Raw genomic sequence first — 19,680 nt, forward strand, 5'->3', positions numbered from 1 at the left:
GCAGGTAGTGTGAGGCGAGCGGGTGAGGGCAGGTAGTGTGAGGCGAGCGGGTGAGGGCAGGTAGTGTGAGGCGCAGCGGGTGAGGGCAGGATGTGTGAAGTGCAGCGGGTGAGGGGCAGGTAGTATGAGGCGAGCAGATGAGGGCAGGTAGTGTGAGGCGAGCGGGTGAGGGCAGGTAGTGTGAGGTGCAGCGGGTGAGGGCAGGTAGTGTGAGGTGCAGCGGGTGAGGGCAGGTAGTGTGAGGCGCAGCGGGTGAGGGCAGGTAGTGTGAGGCGCAGCGGGTGAGGGGCAGGTAGTGTGAGGCGAGCGGGTGAGGGCAGGTAGTGTGAGGTGCAGTGGGTGAGGGCAGGTACTGTGAGGCGCAGCGGGTGAGGGCAGGTAGTGTGAGGTGCAGCGGGTGAGGGCAGGCAGTGTGAGGTGCAGCGGGTGAGGGGCAGGTAGTGTGAGGCGAGCGGGTGAGGGCAGGTAGTGTGAGGTGCAGCGGGTGAGGGCAGGTAGTGTGAGGTGCAGCGGGTGAGGGCAGGTAGTGTGAGGCGAGCGGGTGAGGGGCAGGTAGTGTGAGGTGCAGCGGGTGAGGGCAGGTAGTGTGAGGCGAGCGGGTGAGGGGCAGGTAGTGTGAGGTGCAGCGGGTGAGGGCAGGTAGTGTGAGGTGCAGTGGGTGATGGGTGGCAGTGTGAGGTGCAGCGGGTGAAGGGCAGGCAGTGTGAGGTGCAGCGGGTGAGGGCAGGTAGTGTGAGGTGCAGCGGGTGAGGGGCAGGTAGGGTGAGGGGCAGGCAGTGTGAGGTGCAGCGGGTGAGGGCAGGTAGTGTGAAGTGCAGCGGGTGAGGGCAGGTAGTGTGAGGTGCAGCGGGTGAGGGGCAGGTAGTGTGAGGTGCAGCGGGTGAGGGGCAGGTAGTGTGAGGTGCAGCGGGTGAGGGCAGGTAGTGTGAGGCGCAGCGGGTGAGGGCAGGTAGTGTGAGGTGCAGCGGGTGAGGGCAGGTAGTGTGAGGTGCAGCGGGTGAGGGGCAGGTAGTGTGAGGTGCAGCGGGTGAGGGCAGGTAGTGTGAGGCGCAGCGGGTGAGGGGCAGGTAGTGTGAGGTGCAGCGGGTGAGGGGCAGGTAGTGTGAGGTGCAGCGGGTGAGGGGCAGGTAGTGTGAGGTGCAGCGGGTGAGGGGCAGGTAGTGTGAGGTGCAGCGGGTGAGGGCAGGTAGTGTGAGGCGCAGCGGGTGAGGGCAGGTAGTGTGAGGTGCAGCGGGTGAGGGCAGGTAGTGTGAGGTGCAGCGGGTGAGGGGCAGGTAGTGTGAGGTGCAGCGGGTGAGGGCAGGTAGTGTGAGGCGCAGCGGGTGAGGGGCAGGTAGTGTGAGGTGCAGCGGGTGAGGGGCAGGTAGTGTGAGGTGCAGCGGGTGAGGGCAGGTAGTGTGAGGCGCAGCGGGTGAGGGCAGGTAGTGTGAGGCGCAGCGGGTGAGGGCAGGTAGTGTGAGGTGCAGCGGGTGAGGGCAGGTAGTGTGAGGTGCAGCGGGTGAGGGGCAGGTAGTGTGAGGTGCAGCGGGTGAGGGCAGGTAGTGTGAGGCGCAGCGGGTGAGGGCAGGTAGTGTGAGGCGCAGCGGGTGAGGGGCAGGTAGTGTGAGGCGAGCGGGTGAGGACAGGTAGTGTGAGGTGCAGTGGGTGAGGGCAGGTAGTGTGAGGCGCAGCGGGTGAGGGCAGGTAGTGTGAGGTGCAGCGGGTGAAGGGCAGGTAGGGTGAGGGGCAGCGGGTGAGGGACAGGTAGGGTTAGGTGCAGCGGGTGAGACGTGGCAGTGTGAGGTGCAGCGGGTGAGGGGCAGGTAGGGTGAGGGGTGGCAGTGTGAGGTGCAGCGGGTGAGGGGCAGGTAGGGTGAGGGGTGGCAGTGTGAGGCGCAGTGGGTGAGGGGCAGGTAGGGTGAGGGCAGGTAGTGTGAGGTGCAGCGGGTGAGGGGCAGGTAGGGTGAGGGGCAGGCAGTGTGAGGTGCAGTGGGTGAGGGCAGGCAGTGTGAGGTGCAGCGGGTGAGGGCAGGTAGTGTGAGGTGCAGCGGGTGAGGGGCAGGTAGTGTGAGGTGCAGCGGGTGAGGGGCAGGTAGTGTGAGGTGCAGCGGGTGAGGGGTGGCAGTGTGAGGGGCAGCGGGTGAGGGCAGGTAGTGTGAGGTGCAGCGGGTGAGGGGCAGGTAGTGTGAGGTGCAGCGGGTGAGGGCAGGTAGTGTGAGGTGCAGCGGGTGAGGGGCAGGTAGTGTGAGGTGCAGCGGGTGAGGGGCAGGTAGTGTGAGGTGCAGCGGGTGAGGGGTGGCAGTGTGAGGGGCAGCGGGTGAGGGCAGGTAGTGTGAGGTGCAGCGGGTGAGGGGCAGGTAGTGTGAGGTGCAGCGGGTGAGGGCAGGTAGTGTGAGGTGCAGCGGGTGAGGGGCAGGTAGTGTGAGGTGCAGAGGGTGAGGGGCAGGTAGTGTGAGGTGCAGCGGGTGAGGGGTGGCAGTGTGAGGGGCAGCGGGTGAGGGCAGGTAGTGTGAGGTGCAGCGGGTGAGGGGCAGGTAGTGTGAGGTGCAGCGGGTGAGGGCAGGTAGTGTGAGGTGCAGCGGGTGAGGGGCAGGTAGTGTGAGGTGCAGCGGGTGAGGGCAGGTAGTGTGAGGTGCAGCGGGTGAGGGGCAGGTAGTGTGAGGCGAGCGGGTGAGGGCAGGTAGTGTGAGGTGCAGTGGGTGAGGGCAGGTAGTGTGAGGCGCAGCGGGTGAGGGCAGGTAGTGTGAGGTGCAGCGGGTGAGGGCAGGCAGTGTGAGGTGCAGCGGGTGAGGGGCAGGTAGTGTGAGGCGAGCGGGTGAGGGCAGGTAGTGTGAGGTGCAGCGGGTGAGGGCAGGTAGTGTGAGGTGCAGCGGGTGAGGGCAGGTAGTGTGAGGCGAGCGGGTGAGGGGCAGGTAGTGTGAGGTGCAGCGGGTGAGGGCAGGTAGTGTGAGGCGAGCGGGTGAGGGGCAGGTAGTGTGAGGTGCAGCGGGTGAGGGCAGGTAGTGTGAGGTGCAGTGGGTGAGGGGTGGCAGTGTGAGGTGCAGCGGGTGAAGGGCAGGCAGTGTGAGGTGCAGCGGGTGAGGGCAGGTAGTGTGAGGTGCAGCGGGTGAGGGGCAGGTAGGGTGAGGGGCAGGCAGTGTGAGGTGCAGCGGGTGAGGGCAGGTAGTGTGAAGTGCAGCGGGTGAGGGCAGGTAGTGTGAGGTGCAGCGGGTGAGGGGCAGGTAGTGTGAGGTGCAGCGGGTGAGGGGCAGGTAGTGTGAGGTGCAGCGGGTGAGGGCAGGTAGTGTGAGGCGCAGCGGGTGAGGGCAGGTAGTGTGAGGTGCAGCGGGTGAGGGCAGGTAGTGTGAGGTGCAGCGGGTGAGGGGCAGGTAGTGTGAGGTGCAGCGGGTGAGGGCAGGTAGTGTGAGGCGCAGCGGGTGAGGGCAGGTAGTGTGAGGTGCAGCGGGTGAGGGGCAGGTAGTGTGAGGTGCAGCGGGTGAGGGGCAGGTAGTGTGAGGTGCAGCGGGTGAGGGGCAGGTAGTGTGAGGTGCAGCGGGTGAGGGCAGGTAGTGTGAGGCGCAGCGGGTGAGGGCAGGTAGTGTGAGGCGCAGCGGGTGAGGGCAGGTAGTGTGAGGTGCAGCGGGTGAGGGGCAGGTAGTGTGAGGTGCAGCGGGTGAGGGCAGGTAGTGTGAGGCGCAGCGGGTGAGGGGCAGGTAGTGTGAGGTGCAGCGGGTGAGGGGCAGGTAGTGTGAGGTGCAGCGGGTGAGGGGCAGGTAGTGTGAGGTGCAGCGGGTGAGGGCAGGTAGTGTGAGGCGCAGCGGGTGAGGGCAGGTAGTGTGAGGTGCAGCGGGTGAGGGCAGGTAGTGTGAGGTGCAGCGGGTGAGGGGCAGGTAGTGTGAGGTGCAGCGGGTGAGGGCAGGTAGTGTGAGGCGCAGCGGGTGAGGGCAGGTAGTGTGAGGCGCAGCGGGTGAGGGGCAGGTAGTGTGAGGCGAGCGGGTGAGGACAGGTAGTGTGAGGTGCAGCGGGTGAGGGGCAGGTAGGGTGAGGGGTGGCAGTGTGAGGTGCAGCGGGTGAGGGGCAGGTAGGGTGAGGGCAGGTAGTGTGAGGTGCAGCGGGTGAGGGGCAGGTAGGGTGAGGGGCAGGCAGTGTGAGGTGCAGTGGGTGAGGGCAGGTAGTGTGAGGTGCAGCGGGTGAGGGCAGGTAGTGTGAGGTGCAGCGGGTGAGGGGCAGGTAGTGTGAGGTGCAGCGGGTGAGGGGCAGGTAGTGTGAGGTGCAGCGGGTGAGGGGTGGCAGTGTGAGGGGCAGCGGGTGAGGGTAGGTAGTGTGAGGTGCAGCGGGTGAGGGGCAGGTAGTGTGAGGTGCAGCGGGTGAGGGCAGGTAGTGTGAGGTGCAGCGGGTGAGGGGCAGGTAGTGTGAGGTGCAGCGGGTGAGGGGCAGGTAGTGTGAGGTGCAGCGGGTGAGGGGTGGCAGTGTGAGGGGCAGCGGGTGAGGGCAGGTAGTGTGAGGTGCAGCGGGTGAGGGGCAGGTAGTGTGAGGTGCAGCGGGTGAGGGCAGGTAGTGTGAGGTGCAGCGGGTGAGGGGCAGGTAGTGTGAGGTGCAGAGGGTGAGGGGCAGGTAGTGTGAGGTGCAGCGGGTGAGGGGTGGCAGTGTGAGGGGCAGCGGGTGAGGGCAGGTAGTGTGAGGTGCAGCGGGTGAGGGCAGGTAGTGTGAGGTGCAGCGGGTGAGGGGCAGGTAGTGTGAGGTGCAGCGGGTGAGGGCAGGTAGTGTGAGGTGCAGCGGGTGAGGGGCAGGTAGTGTGAGGTGCAGCGGGTGAGGGCAGGTAGTGTGAGGTGCAGCGGGTGAGGGGCAGGTAGTGTGAGGTGCAGCGGGTGAGGGCAGGTAGTGTGAGGTGCAGCGGGTGAGGGGCAGGTAGTGTGAGGTGCAGCGGGTGGGGGGCAGGTAGTGTGAGGTGCAGCGGGTGAGGGGCAGGTAGTGTGAGGTGCAGCGGGTGAGGGCAGGTAGTGTGAGGTGCAGCGGGTGAGGGGCAGGTAGTGTGAGGTGCAGCGGGTGAGGGGCAGGTAGTGTTAGGTGCAGCGGGTGAGGGCAGGTAGTGTGAGGTGCAGCGGGTGAGGGGCAGGTAGTGTGAGGTGCAGCGGGTGGGGGGCAGGTAGTGTGAGGTGCAGCGGGTGAGGGGCAGGTAGTGTGAGGTGCAGCGGGTGAGGGCAGGTAGTGTGAGGTGCAGCGGGTGAGGGCAGGTAGTGTGAGGTGCAGCGGGTGAGGGGCAGGTAGTGTGAGGTGCAGCGGGTGAGGGCAGGTAGTGTGAGGTGCAGCGGGTGAGGGCAGGTAGTGTGAGGTGCAGCGGGTGAGGGCAGGTAGTGTGAGGTGCAGCGGGTGAGGGCAGGTAGTGTGAGGCGCAGCGGGTGAGGGGCAGCGGGTGAGGGGCAGCGGGTGAGGGGCAGGTAGTGTGAGGTGCAGCGGGTGAGGGGTGGCAGTGTGAGGGGCAGCGGGTGAGGGCAGGTAGTGTGAGGTGCAGCGGGTGAGGGGTGGCAGTGTGAGGGGCAGCGGGTGAGGGCAGGTAGTGTGAGGTGCAGCGGGTGAGGGGCAGGTAGTGTGAGGTGCAGCGGGTGAGGGGCAGGTAGTGTGAGGTGCAGCGGGTGAGGGGCAGCGGGTGAGGGGCAGCGGGTGAGGAGTGCGGAGCCTTTGTTTGTACACAGTGGTAGTCACTGACTGTCAGCCTCTCTTCTTTGTTCCACAGGCCCCGCCCCCCGACTGTAGCGCCCTCCCATTGGCTGTAGGTGACGAGGAGGACATGCTGGCCGAGTAGTCAGGCTGTGGGCTGCAGCTCCGGTGTTCCGCCGCATGCCATTGTCACCAGCTCCGGTGTCCCGTCCTCATGCCTGGGAAAGCCGCGTGTACCGGGGCCGCCATGCAGAAGTCCTGCAGAGGTAAGACGAGACCGGAAACTAAGCGAAGCCCGGCTCATGTGCCGCAGCCTCCCCAGACAATCTATGTACTGTATGGGTATTACATGGCAGTGTGGGCACTACAGGGGGTTATGGGCACTATATGGATATTATATGTTTATGCATTGAATTGTGGGCACTGTATGTATTGTATGACTAGTATATATACATTATATTGCAGTTTGTGCCTTATATATTGGGTTATATACGGTATACATTATATGGTTATTATTATATGCATTTTATATATTGGCATTATATGTTGCATTATTGGCACTGTATATATTATATAGGTGTATGAGGGTATATACCTCGCCCGGGATCAGATTGCTGTGGCAGCTCGGGGCTCATTGGGATTCGGATCAGGTCCTCACTTGCTCTCATTGTATAATGTGGATACAGACACTCACATCTGCTGCAGAACATCCATCTGCACTTGCAACAATGTATCAGAAAGTATAACCATGTTTATAGGAATGAGGTCTGTGTTTGCGTTTTGGGATCCGTGCCTGCAGTAAATGCTTCCTCCTAACGCCCACCATGCCACCCTGTCCCTGCATACTTGGCACTGGCATAGACCGTGTATTACATTTCTGGGCTGTGAGCGGTTCCCCGTCTCCTGACAGTCTTGTTTCCTGTGCGGCTGTGATTGGTGGACACTCACTAAGACGTATTTCAATTTCTTCCATTGGGAATTTTCGTCTTCCTTTGCAGAGAGGGAAAGTAACCGAATGACTTCTCTCCCTGCCAGGCGGAGGCCTGCAGATGTGTCTGGCAGTGAAGTGGTTAAAGTGATGTCCCCGTTATGATATCATTAGCGGTTTTTGCTTCGACCTATCGTTTCATTTATTCCGTCACGTGTGTCCTCGCCGGTGTATCGCACTGTGGAGGGAATCTCGTTGGGGTTTAATGAAGTGCTTCATCCTCTTATCCTCATCTCCTTGAATATGCGGCTTGGAGTGAATTATTATCCGGGTTACTGTTTCCAGCTTAGGGTATGTTCACACACACTAATTACGGACGTAAATCGGGCGTTTTTGCGCCAAATTACGTCCGAAAAATGCGCCTCAATAGCGTTGACAAACATGAAAGCAATGGGCTGACGTTTGTCTGTTCACACGAGGAGTATATTTACGCGCCGCTGTCAAATGATGGCGCGTAAATAGACGCCCGCGTCAAAGAAGTGACCTGTCACTTCTTGGGGCGTAATTGGAGCCGTTATTCATTGACTCCAATGAAAAGCAGCGCCAATTACGTCCGTAATGGACGCGGCGTTCAAGCGCCTGCACATGCCGTTACGGCTGAAAATACGGGGATGTTTTCTCCTGAAAACATCCCCGTAATTTCAGCCGTTACGGACGCTGTCGTGTGAACATACCCTTAACGTGACGGGAGCCACCTTGATTTTTCGCGCGTTAACAGCATGTCGACTGGCGATTTAAATGGGGCAATGATCGGAATGTATCGGGACGAACGATTGTTAATACATTCTCTCATGCCCAAACATTTCGCATCTTGTCGGCCTAAGTCCTGGGTGCCAAGGGAGGGGGGCAGAAGCAAGACACCGTGCCTTGTCCAAGGTATTCTGATACATTGCTATTGCAGCAAAGGAAGGAAAACCTGGCTATGACACCGGCCAGCCAGAGCGGTATGTGACCGGTCACAGGAGACCACCGGCTCTGATGTCCTCCGCACTCAGAACTTGCACCCCTGATCCCATAACCACATATGGTGCAGCTTCATAGTTTATTCATTGGGAATCGTTATTTGGGCACTACTGTAAATGATTGTATTTTGGCACTGTATGATTGTATTTAAGCGCTGTATGATTGTATTTGGGCACTGTATGATTGTATTTCGGCGCTGTATGATTGTATTTGGGCGCTGTATGATTGTATTTTGGCGCGGTATGATTGTATTTGGGCACTGTATGACTATTTGGGCACTGTATGACTGTATTTGGGCACTGTATGATTGTATTTGGGCGCTGTATGATTGTATTTGGGCGCTGTATGATTGTATTTGGGCGCTGTATGATTGTATTTGGGCGCTGTATGACTGTATTTGGGCGCTGTATGATTGTATTTGGGCGCTGTATGACTGTATTTGGGTGCTGTATGACTGTATTTGGGCACTGTATGACTGTATTTGGGCGTTGTATGACTGTATTTGGGCACTGTATGACTGTATTTGGGCACTGTATGACTGTATTTGAGCGTTGTATGACTGTATTTGGGCTCTGTATGACTGTATTTGGGCACTGTATGACTGTATTTGGGCACTGGACACTGTGATTGTATTTGGGCGCTGTATGATTGTGTTTGGGCACTGTATGATTGTGTTTGTGCACTGTATGATTGTATGTAGGCATTGTATGAGTATATTTAAGCACTGTATGCTTTTTTGGGCACTGTATGACTATTTTGGCACTGTATGATTGTATTTTGGCACTGTATGATTGTATTTAAGCGCTGTATGACTGTATTTGACATTGTATGACTGTATTTTGGCACTGTATGATTGTATTTGGGCACTGTATGATTGATTGTATTTGAGCATTGTATGCTTGTATTTGGGCGCTGTATGATTGTATTTGAGCATTGTATGATTGTATTTGGGCGCTGTATGACTGTATTTGGGGATTTTATGTAGGCACTACATGATACACTATAAGAGGAGGGCATGCATAGACGGTACTGGACAGAGCACTAGTCTGGCCCTGGGTACAGAATATCATTTTGGATAGTTTAAAAACATATTTTTATGGAAATATTGTAATTGGATGCGGTGGTTGATTGTGGGTTATTGTAGGACTTGTAATGAGGTGGTGACAGAAGTTTCCCTTACATTTCCTGACTGTTGTGACAGATTTAGATTGGCCAGAGACAGTCGCTGCCCCCCCCCCCGTAGTTACGCTGATTATCGCCCTTTTTTTCGGTCCTACAGAAGAATTATTGCGGCATTTATGGTCCCCTTTACTTTTCAGTCTTTGACCAATGAGAAAGCAAAATAACATCAGTACGACGTGTATGTTAAGTGGAAATAATTAATTCATGGGCTCAACATACAGCAATTTAGGAAAAGTCATTATTCACACAGAAACATATGTCATCCCAAGGACTCGGAGAGGAGAGGAGATTGTTCTGTAGGACAATAAACACTGGACTGTAAGACGGGGCGGGGGCTATGCTGAGTCAGGGGGATGGGGGCTACCTTGTATATGAAATATTTAGTGTTTTTTCTTGTGTAAATAAGCCAATTAGAGTGTGTGTGTGTATATGTATGTATGTATGTATGTATGTATATATATATATATATATATATATATATATATATATATATATAATTACACACGCTTTTATTCTAAGACAAAGCTGTGTGACAACCAACATGGCCACCATTTCAGCTCTCCTGCGTTGTCACACAGCTTCCTCGGACACCTTTCTAAAACAAACCTACATCGATTTTTATGACTATTGTTGCTGTTCAGGGATCTGGGAAAGCTAGGTGGTGATCCCTATTTGTGCTGTAATAGCGGCGTAGTTGGTTGTTACCGAAAATGTTAACAAGAAATAAAAAGCGAATGTTACTAATGACCTCCCGTGTGACAGAAGATTGTGCTGTGACCCGTACTACACCCCCTACCGTAGTCACACTTTTGGGAGTATTCCTAAGCTGTGTAATGATTAGGCTGGATTCACACGAGCATGTTCGGTCTGTAATGGACGGAACGTATTTCGGCCGCAAGTACCGGACCGAACACACTGCAGGGAGCCGGGCTCCTAGGATCATACTTATGTACGACGCTAGGAGTCCCTGCCTCGCTGCAGGACAACTGTCCCATACTGTAATCATGTTTTCAGTACGGGACAGTAGTTCCACGGAGAGGCAGGGACTCCTAGCGTCGTACATAACTATGATGCTAGGAGCCCGGCCCCCTGCACTGTGTTCGGTCCGGGACTTGCGGCCGAAATACGTCCGTCCATTACAGACTGAACATGCGCGTGTGAATCCAGCCTAAGGCTATGTTCACACGGAGTATTTTGGGGGAGGAATATCTGCCTCAAAATTCCGTTTGGAACTTTGAGGCAGATATTCCTCTCCCTGCACGCCGATTTTCGCGGCGATTATCGCGCCGTTTTTCGCCCGCGGCCATTGAGCGCCGCGGGCATAAAACAGCGAGAAATACGCTTTCTCCTGCCTCCCATTGAAGTCAATGGGAGGTCAGAGGCGGAAGCGCCCGAAGATAGGGCATGTCGCTTCTTTAAGACGCCGACGCCTCCCATTGAAATTAATGGGAGGCGTTCTCGGGCCGTTTTTGCCGAGTTTTGCGACGCGGTTTCCGCGTCAAAAAACTCGGCAAAATACCCCGTGTGAACATAGCCTTAGAGTATATGTTGTATTAAAAGTGTTGTGTACTGTGGACCCCCACCCTTATTCATAGTAGGTAGTCCCTACAAAAAGCGGCACAATCACTAGCTAACCCCGACATGGACGCCCATCGATAATAATGCACGTGCCTATAAAGCTCCGTTCACACGTGTCTGATTTTTACATTGCAAATGCAACACGAATTCCTACATACAGTAGAAATCCGTGATATTTCTGCCACGGATGTGCTCGTGGTATGCAGCAGATCGATGTGAGGAAAATGGCAATGGGGTTAATGCTCCGATTTTTCCATTCGGAATCTGAGGAAATAATTAGTAGTGTCGTTTTTTTAATTTACCAAGGTGCTGAGAAAAATCTGGGTGGGAATTTTCCGTAGCATGTGAACAGGGTTGCGGAGACCCCCATGCATGGGATGCAGACTGTTGTCGGATATGACACGGATTTTGACGCAGAATACTTTGTCAAATCCGACACGTGTGAACGGTGCCTAATAGTTCATATGTGCCAAAAACAGCTGTTTTGCTCTGGATTCCTACAGCAGGACCCCTTCCGATCAGCTCATTTTTAGGGTAAGTGGGCACAGAATAGCGGTTTTCCAAAATGGACAACCCCTCGACTCCTATGATTATCAATACAATCTTATATATGTAAGGCCAAATAATGGGATGTGAGTAGAAATGCATGTAGATGGAAAAAAGTGTTCACCCCATGTCCATCGGAGTATGAGGATATCGGGGATCTGGTTTCTGTAATTTGATGATACAAAACGAATTTGTGCCGTACAGAGAGCTAAGAGGATTTAACCTTCAACCCAGAGGAGAAATCACCTGCCCGCAGGCAAGAGCGGGGCTGGGGGACAATGCAGAGAGTTATTACTGCTGTCGGCAAGGCATGATAAACATCTTAATCCAAAAATGTGCATGCCCCCGACACAGCCCAGGATCCCGCTCGCTGCATGGTGTCCATACAATGAGACGTGTCTGAGAGTCTAGCGTTACAGGAGCAGAATCCACATCCAGACCAGCCTCAAGTGTATAGTGGATTTTGTTGGGTTGGACCTATGGTACCCATGCAACTTGAGAACGCTTGAACATTTTTGCAAAGGACAAAAGGAAAAATTGCAGTGTGCAAAGCTGGAGACGTGTCCGTACAGATTTATGGCTGCAATTGCTGTCTACTAAACACTGACGAGAGGGGGGTGAATAATTATGCCTTCTACTATTTCTTGTGCTCAGTCATTGTAATGAATGTAGATCAGTTTTCTTGACATTTCAGTGTTTTTCGGTTGTTCAGGGATAAAAAAAACCTTAATCCATTCAATGTTCCAAGATCAAACATGAAAACGAATAAGGGATGAATATTTTGTTTATAGGCACTGCAACGCTGCTCATAAGCTAAAGAATTTAGACCATTTTCTACCGACTTTCAGTGCCTTTTTGTGGCATAAACGAGAGTGACAGACGCCGATGAAGGGCAAATACCTGTGACGGTTGATCTGCTATGTTGGAATTTTTCAGTCGTTGTCTGGTGTAGTTATTGGAAAGTCATTCTTGACAGACGCCCAGACCAGGCAGCAAATCAAGGTAGAAGTTGATCAGCGATTTGTCGTTTTAACTTATGGTGTCATTCAAAATGACAACCTTCACAGACCAACCGTGAAGGAGCAGTCGTCCATGTATGGCCAACTCAAGTAGGCATAAGGGTAGGATTCTCAGATCACCCTACTATGACCCTACTGCCTTACTTACGGCCCTAGGTTCATGTATGCATGGTGTCCATGTTCTTGGTGGACTCATTTTAGCCCAATTTACTCAATTATCCGAAATGTTATCATTTTACAAGACCCGTCAATCAGCTTTATCTAATTTGTGATATTGTCTAGATGAATTGGGTATTTTTTATTGTGGGTCATAATTATGCACGTATATAAATATTTCAGCTGTGACAACCATTTTATGGACGCAAGTCATTAGATAACTAGGCCAACAGTTGTTATTTTTGCTCAATGCTTTATGCATAGAATAGGAGTCTGTGATCTTGAGGAAAGCTTCATCTCCCAGGAATCTCTAGTCAATAAGACACAATACAGATCTCTCCATAAGAAAAGGAAGAGTGACAACAAACACTGATGTAAGAAGCTGATCGTTCGTTGCCATTCATTGAACACAAAAGACAGACCTAATCTTGTAAAACTCCCGTCATTAAAGGAAACTTTTCTTTCCGCTGTCACTCATCCCGACACTCGTGTCACAAATCTTTATTCATTCCCTTTGTTAGACAAAAGACGGGGAACGTGGGCCTTCTCTGCATATTATGTATTCCTCCCAGTTCCAAAATCAGCCTATTTTATTGTGCGATATGTAACATGAAACAATTATAATAATCACATTTATTGTGAAAAGATCTGTAGGCGTTCACATTTACAAAACATACGAAAGAAAGACGTTTCTGTGTTAATATACATAGAAGAGAGCGGGCTCCATAGCAAAGATCAAACTGGCCCTCCCATTATGGTGTCGGGTTTTGCCGGAAGAGCTTAGGGTCCTTTTACACGGCTCGATATGGACCATGAAAACGAGTGGCGATCAACAAGACAGCTCGTTGATCGGCACTCGTTTGCTCCTTTCACAAGGAGCAATGGTCAGCTATGTATGGGGACGAGCGCTCATTACTACGATCGTTCATCCCTGTACATTTGCGCTATGTCAGCAGCACATCTTGCTGTTTACACATGGAGATGTGCTGCCAACTAGCGACCATTTTATTGGCCGCTTAAACGAGCAGATCAGCCGATGAACGAGCGCTTGTTAATTTATCGACTGATCGTTGCCCTATTTACAACGATGATTGGGAACAAGCGTTTATAGATCATTGGCCGGTTTAAAAGGTCCTTTAGTGTTATCTTTCCCTTCCGCACCCTTTCCATGACTCTTGAAACAATTCCCTACCCCCTTGCTTCCTAACGACGCAGTTCCTGCTTTAAAGGGGTTGTCTGGACACGGGGCGGTTTTTCATACTGATGATCTATCCACAGGAATAGGTCATCAGTATATGATCAGTGGGGGTCTGACATCTGGACCCGCTCCGATCAGCTGTTCCATTGCCTCTAGGCAGACAGTTGTTATGTAGTGGCAGGTGTCGGAAGCAGATGGCTCCGTACACTGTATAGCGGCCGTACTGCAACTCTGCTCCTCTTCAATTGAATAGAAGCAGAGATGCAGTACTGCAGCACGGCCGCTATACTGCGAATGGAGCCATCTGTTTCAGGCACAGACATTGGTGCCTGGAGACAGCCAAAACAGCTGATCGGTGCGGGGTCCAGGTGTCAGACCCCTACCGATCATATACTGATGACCTATCCTGTGGATAGGTCATTAGTATGAAAAACCGCACCGTGCCTGGACAAACCCTTTTAAGTCCCTCATACACTTTGTGTGCCGAACCTGCTGATTTTGGCTGGACGGGCCTTCCGACTCTCCCCCGAAAGACAATGTTGGGGGAGAAAAGGATTGGGCATGTTGAACTTCAATGCCTGATCCTTTTCTTCACAGGGGGGAGATAATCCGGGGTCAGAAGCCTGGAAGCGGCTTCCTCCCCTCTCCCCATTGAAAACACACGCATGCTCGGCTGTACCGACCATACATATGAACGGGGAGTTCAATAGGAATCGTGCGTTTGGCCGACAGCTATTAAAAGTATATGGCCACCTATAGAAAGGAGTTTCGTACAGTTGCTTGCCATTAAATAGAAAAACAGAGATGGGGCCAACAGGGCTGGGCCCCATTGTAGCTGCATGGTCTTCCTCTATGATAAGTATGCTTTTGGGAGCAACAAAGGGCCAGTCGTCTTTCATATATATGACACTAAGAACATGTAAGCTGTAGTGAGGCATATAGAGTGTTATTTTTGCTCACGAGTGATATCCCGGGGAATGTTGACTTCATAACTATATATGACTTGCACATGGGGATAATGACCCTTTATGATAACGTGTTTTCTAAAAATACATTCACATAGTAATAACACAGGAAACGTATATCATACAGTATATAGCGAAGAAGTTGTTATAGGATTTACAATTGTAGTGAATTGTTGGGCAGTATTGACAATGAAATATGTTGTAATAAAATGTAGAGGATTTAAAGGGAAGGGACAAGTGGAGGTTTTATTCTTATTTGATGCCATTAACCCCTTACCCAGAAAGAAGAAATCTCACAAAAGTCAGTCACTCACTCTAGAAGAAGTCTTAGCTGGGGCTACACACAAACTTTTTGTTGTGACAGCAGAGACATTGTGACATGTGAAAAAATATCAAGAATGACCGGGAGTAAAAAAGTTACAGCCTCAATCTTGTTTTTCAATTTTTTCGAGACTCCTTCTGGAACAAGACATTACTTAGCTGTGTAAACGGAACTTTACTCTTCGGAGGAACTCGATTTGCAGTCTAAATATATTTGTTTAGTTTCTTCAACCCGGTAACCTCAAGAAGGCCACTTTGCCCAGATGCCCTGGGAAAGCCTTGTCGAAAACCAAGATATGGAAAGTCTTCCCAAGCTTTTGGTTGGGGACAGGAGGCGAGTACTGGTCACTCACCCTTGCAGAACCTTTTGGCTCTCGGGGTTGGGTCTTTCTTGTGGAGACTGCTTGTGACCGCATCCTTTTTCACTTTTTTTAATGCATTTTCACGAGAAAAAGCACAGTCTTTGCTGTGTACCAGTAGCCATAAAAGGGAACTTCTAGGGTCCCGTCTGCTTTCTTGTTTGTATTCTCACAGCATGACACTGCCCTCTGCTCTATGCTAACTAACAGGATCACGACAGGTCACGTCTACCAGGGTTCTCTAAATCAGTGGCTTGGGAACCACATGTGGCTCTCTGGTCCCCTGCATGTGGCGCTCTAGCTGTTGGCAACTGCAGACACTATACTACCCTAGTTGCACCAGCGATGCCATAGTTATACTAGAATTTGGTACGATGGTCAAAATATTACTTACAGTTCACACCAGGGTAAGAGCCATATCACTCAATCACATATTTAATAGGCCTTTTCCTTTTTAATACTTAAGATCCTTCATCATGGCCAATGTGGTAATGTTCGACGAAAATAACTAGTCAAACGGCGCTCATTTGCTCCATTTACATGGAGCGATGATCGTGAGTATGGGGACAAAGGATCGTTAATCTGATCGTTCATCCCCATAGAGTTTGCATCTTGTCGGCAGCCGACAATCGATGATTCTTTTTGGCCGCATAAAAGATCCGATCAGCCGTCAAACGAGCGGTTTGTTTTTTTGTCCGCTGATCGCTGGACATGTTACACGGGCCAATGATCGGAAATGAGGGTTCAAAGGTGCGCTGGTACGACCGATCATCGTTTCGTATAAAAGGGCCTTTGGTATGGCTCAACACTATTGTATTTGATAGTGGTCTGTGACCTACAAAAGGTTGGGAACTTCTGCCATATTAAGCTTCAGGAACCCAATAAAATAACAATTTCGCGTTTTGAACAGGTTAAATTCTAGATGACGGCAGACAGCCTGTTCTTAGTTGAGAGAAGACCGGTTTGTATTACATCCCCTCACTCTGGTGAGTCAAGAAACCAAGACTGGCTTTGTTTTTCTATTTTATTAATAGAAGGGAGGTCAGAGGACCACCCAGAACACCACAATGTCCTGTTTTTGGATTGTTATACTTGACATCACAATTTAAAGGGCAGAGCTGGCATTCTGAGGAGTTGGTAGTGCCACCACACAGGTCTGTCTGGAGATTCTGCTCCGTCTTCATTTCTCATACCGGCAAAGACAACCAGAAACCTGTATGGTTTACCACGCCGCTCAGAATCACTTCCTTAGGTAGTTTTTAGGTTGATTTTCTTTTTCAAGGGATACCTGTCCACATAAAAGCGAGGCAGAAAGCTGAGGAAAGCAGATACACTTGGGGCAGATACGCTTACTTTCTTCTCCGACCCATGATTTTGGTCCTTCTAATTGTAGGTGCTCTAAAACCAGATGCAACCTTTCATTACGATGTCCTTTGAAGGAAATCTGTTGAGTTTACTTTTATGTAACCTTTATTTCTTTTAAATCTGTTTTAAGTGTGTTCTTAAATTTCTCCTTTTTGGCATTGTAATCAGATATCGAGAAATTAGACCCATATTGGAACACTGGTCAGATTGGAGGTAAATGGGCATGTGGCCAGCTTTTTTTGATTATACTGGGTTATTAAATTGTAAAATGTAAATTTTTGGAACATTTTTAGGGTCTTTACAGAAAAGTTGTTCGCCGCGTGCTCAGACGCTGTAAAGCAGCGCACAGGTCCGTATTGCAAACCCATTGATACGTTATGAGGCATCGTATGCTTCCAGGGAAGAATAGTTTAGTAATTTGGCACACAGAGGTACGATATGGACCCATATAATTCTATAGACGCAGTATTACAGATCCAGAATATGACCTGGTACATGAGTCCTTAGTCTTATATGTTAGTAGAGTTCACTTATTCTCCAAGAATTGCCACTGAGGCTTGAGAAAGAAAATCTCGGCATGGAATAAATGAGGAATATAAACACACTACTCTTTTGTACTTCATGTTGGTGCATATTCAGCTTCTGTGCTGCAGGATCAGATTACAGGTGGAATCCATGAGCATAAAGCTTCTTTATTCCAAGTTCCAAGATCTATTGGAAATATGATCAGAAAACTAGCAGACCTACAACTGGGACTAGATTATATGGTGTGGGCATATAATGTATCAGAAAGCTGTTTCATGGGTCCTCACCCAATATAGACCAATGTCCGCTAACTCCAACAGTGCGGTACATTGTTTTTCTCTATTGCTAAAGTAAGGACCTATGAATACGGCCAAGAACACTGACTCTGTATGGTGGCATATGGAGTCCCTAAGGGTCCTTTTTACAGAGCCGTAGGCATTCTATGTGCCACCACAGGACGGTAACTGGGGTTTGCTTCCCGCATCCAGCGGCTGGGTCCTTCCACTTGTTGTTGGAGATGGGAGTGCTTACTGTAACTATTGGGGAAATGGGGTACTTTCTGTGGCTATTGTGGAAGTAGGAATGGGGTACTTTCTGTGGCTATTGTGGAAGTAGGAATGGGGTACTTTCTGTGGCTATTGTGGAAGTAGGAATGGGGTACTTTCTGTGGCTATTGTGGAAGTAGGAATGGGGTACTTTCTGTGGCTATTGTGGAAGTAGGGGAGATGCCTGCTGTGGCAACTAAGAAATGTTTGGGTGAGGAGACTTCTGTGCCCACTGAGGAAGTTGGGGCCGTACGCTGATGACTAGGTGGAGGTCATCCACATGCGGTGCTAAGGGTACGGCATGGCGCTGCACCATGTCAAAACGTCAGCAAAAAGCATGTATTTACAGCGATGTTGCTAGACCCGACTAAGGGTGTGTTCACGTCAGCGTCACCCTTCTGTTCATAGGTTCCGCTAGACCTTTTCGTCGGAGGAACCCATGAATGGAAAGGCAAACGGAAACCATAGCTTCCGTTTGCATTACCATTATCGTTTGCAAATTGTTTCCATTTGTCTCCGATCCATAAGGTTTACGTTTTTTTGCGGAAACAATAGCCTAGTTGACTGCGCTATTATTTCTGTGAAAAAAACGGAAACCTTACGGAACGGAAACCATTTGCAACGGAAGCATTACCATTGAAATCAATGGTAAAACAAACAGAAGCTATGGTTTCCGTTTGCCTTTCCGTTTATGGGTTCCTCCGACGGAAAGGTCTTACGGAACCCATCAATGGACACCAAACGCTGATGTGAACAGGCCCTAAGACCATAATCCTGGCAAAGATTTGTCTAGACCTGTGCCACCTAAATATGCCTCTATGAGGCACCAATTTTTTTCCCCTAGAACCTTTTTTACTCTTGCAAATTGGGTATCCTTTTATATATGAAAACCTATGTTTCTCTCCATACAAAAGTGGTGGCACACGGAGGTAAGTATGGTCCATAGCAGTCTATGAGCAGCGTATTACGGGTCCTTAGAATACAGATCTGTATTATGTCCGTATTCAGAAGACCTACGGTAATCCTTTGCTTTTTACGCCCTTATTTTTTCTTTAGATCCTAAGATGATTTTTTTAATTTGGTGATTTTTATGCGTATAAAACACATTCCTTGTGTCCAATGTCAAAGAGGATTGGAAGAGTTTGTTCAGAAGTACGGTAAGCAATTCTGCTGAGCTGGGAATTCCACAAGGAATTCGTGCCGGGTTACGTCACTGCTCACACATTTAGAAAAGGATCATCTTTCGCGATGCTTGACAGTTTCTTGCCCATATCATCAGCCGTGCTACATTGCACAGTGACAATACATTCAAAATCATGATATCCGCTAGTCAATATTCCAAAAATCCTGATTTATTTATATTTCACAAAGCTGAATGCAGATTGTAATTTGTCACATTAGTCTCTTTACAATCTATTTATTCTATCTCAAGAATACATAAAGGGGTTGTCTGGTTTAGAAAATTCATTTTCATGTAACCCATTAAGGACTTCTCAGATAATATCGTGGGATCCCCCATTCAGGACCCTTAACTATAGCCAGACTGGAGAGCGTCTCCAGATATCGTACCACACAGCCAGCTCATTCATTTAATTTAACAGCATAATAATCCGCTTCCGCTGCGGTGACGCTGATGGGTTCCCCCACAGTTTACAGTTAGTTGCTAAAGGACCTAGTAGCGGGACACCCTGTGATCATCTCCTCAACAGGAGAACCTTGTTGGCTGGATCTAAAGTGGACAACCCCTTTAAGGGCCTTTCATAAGAAATCAATCTACCTGGGCATCTGTTTGCTTTGAGGAAGGATATCGGTCTACATGGAGGAAACCCACATGATCACTGGGAGTAGATACAAATGGCACAAGGTGGCACAGTTTCTTGCGTCTGCCAAATAAATTCTTGATTCCTACTAGGGAATATGGATGTCATAGAGGGGAGGTCCAGCTATAGAAGTCAGAACAGAGAGCCGATCTGTAAGAGTGGCTTTCGCTCTGGCAAATCCAGCCTCTGTCCATGCATTACATGGTCAGCCATTTATTTGAATGGCCGTCATGTAATGCTACATTTTCCTTACAGCGGCCGCCACCAGACTGATTTCCCGGTGGTTAGAGAAGCAGGACCCGTGGTGATCAGTTGATTGTTGGACTGGCATTTATTTAAAAAGGGTTTTCTACAACTCCTTTCAAGGCGCACATTGTTTATTGAACGTCTTAAATCTCAAAATCCCAAAAACTAACCTGGGTACACACAGCAGAAATGTTGGAAATTGCTGTCCTGTCTTCTGAAAACCGTGACCGGCGTATAGGGAAGTTTTCTTTGTGGCTTCTGATGTCTACGTTATTTTATGCATTAGTT

General features: G+C 50.7%; 1 protein-coding gene across 3 annotated transcripts in view; it reads left to right on the forward strand.

The window, feature by feature from the left end:
* Positions 1–5,695: 5,695 nt before the first annotated feature.
* The window catches only part of AFAP1 (actin filament associated protein 1), a 122,423-nt gene continuing 108,438 nt past the window's right edge, over positions 5,696–19,680 (forward strand). For all 3 annotated transcript variants that reach the window (XM_075857622.1, XM_075857638.1, XM_075857629.1), the window contains exon 1: positions 5,696–5,882. In XM_075857622.1, the coding sequence (XP_075713737.1) occupies positions 5,831–5,882 (52 nt within the window). In that variant the 5' untranslated portion in view covers positions 5,696–5,830. The remainder of the gene's footprint in view (positions 5,883–19,680) is intronic.

The sequence above is a fragment of the Rhinoderma darwinii genome, chromosome 1 (assembly GCF_050947455.1).
Source record: "Rhinoderma darwinii isolate aRhiDar2 chromosome 1, aRhiDar2.hap1, whole genome shotgun sequence".
NCBI lineage: Eukaryota > Metazoa > Chordata > Amphibia > Anura > Rhinodermatidae > Rhinoderma > Rhinoderma darwinii.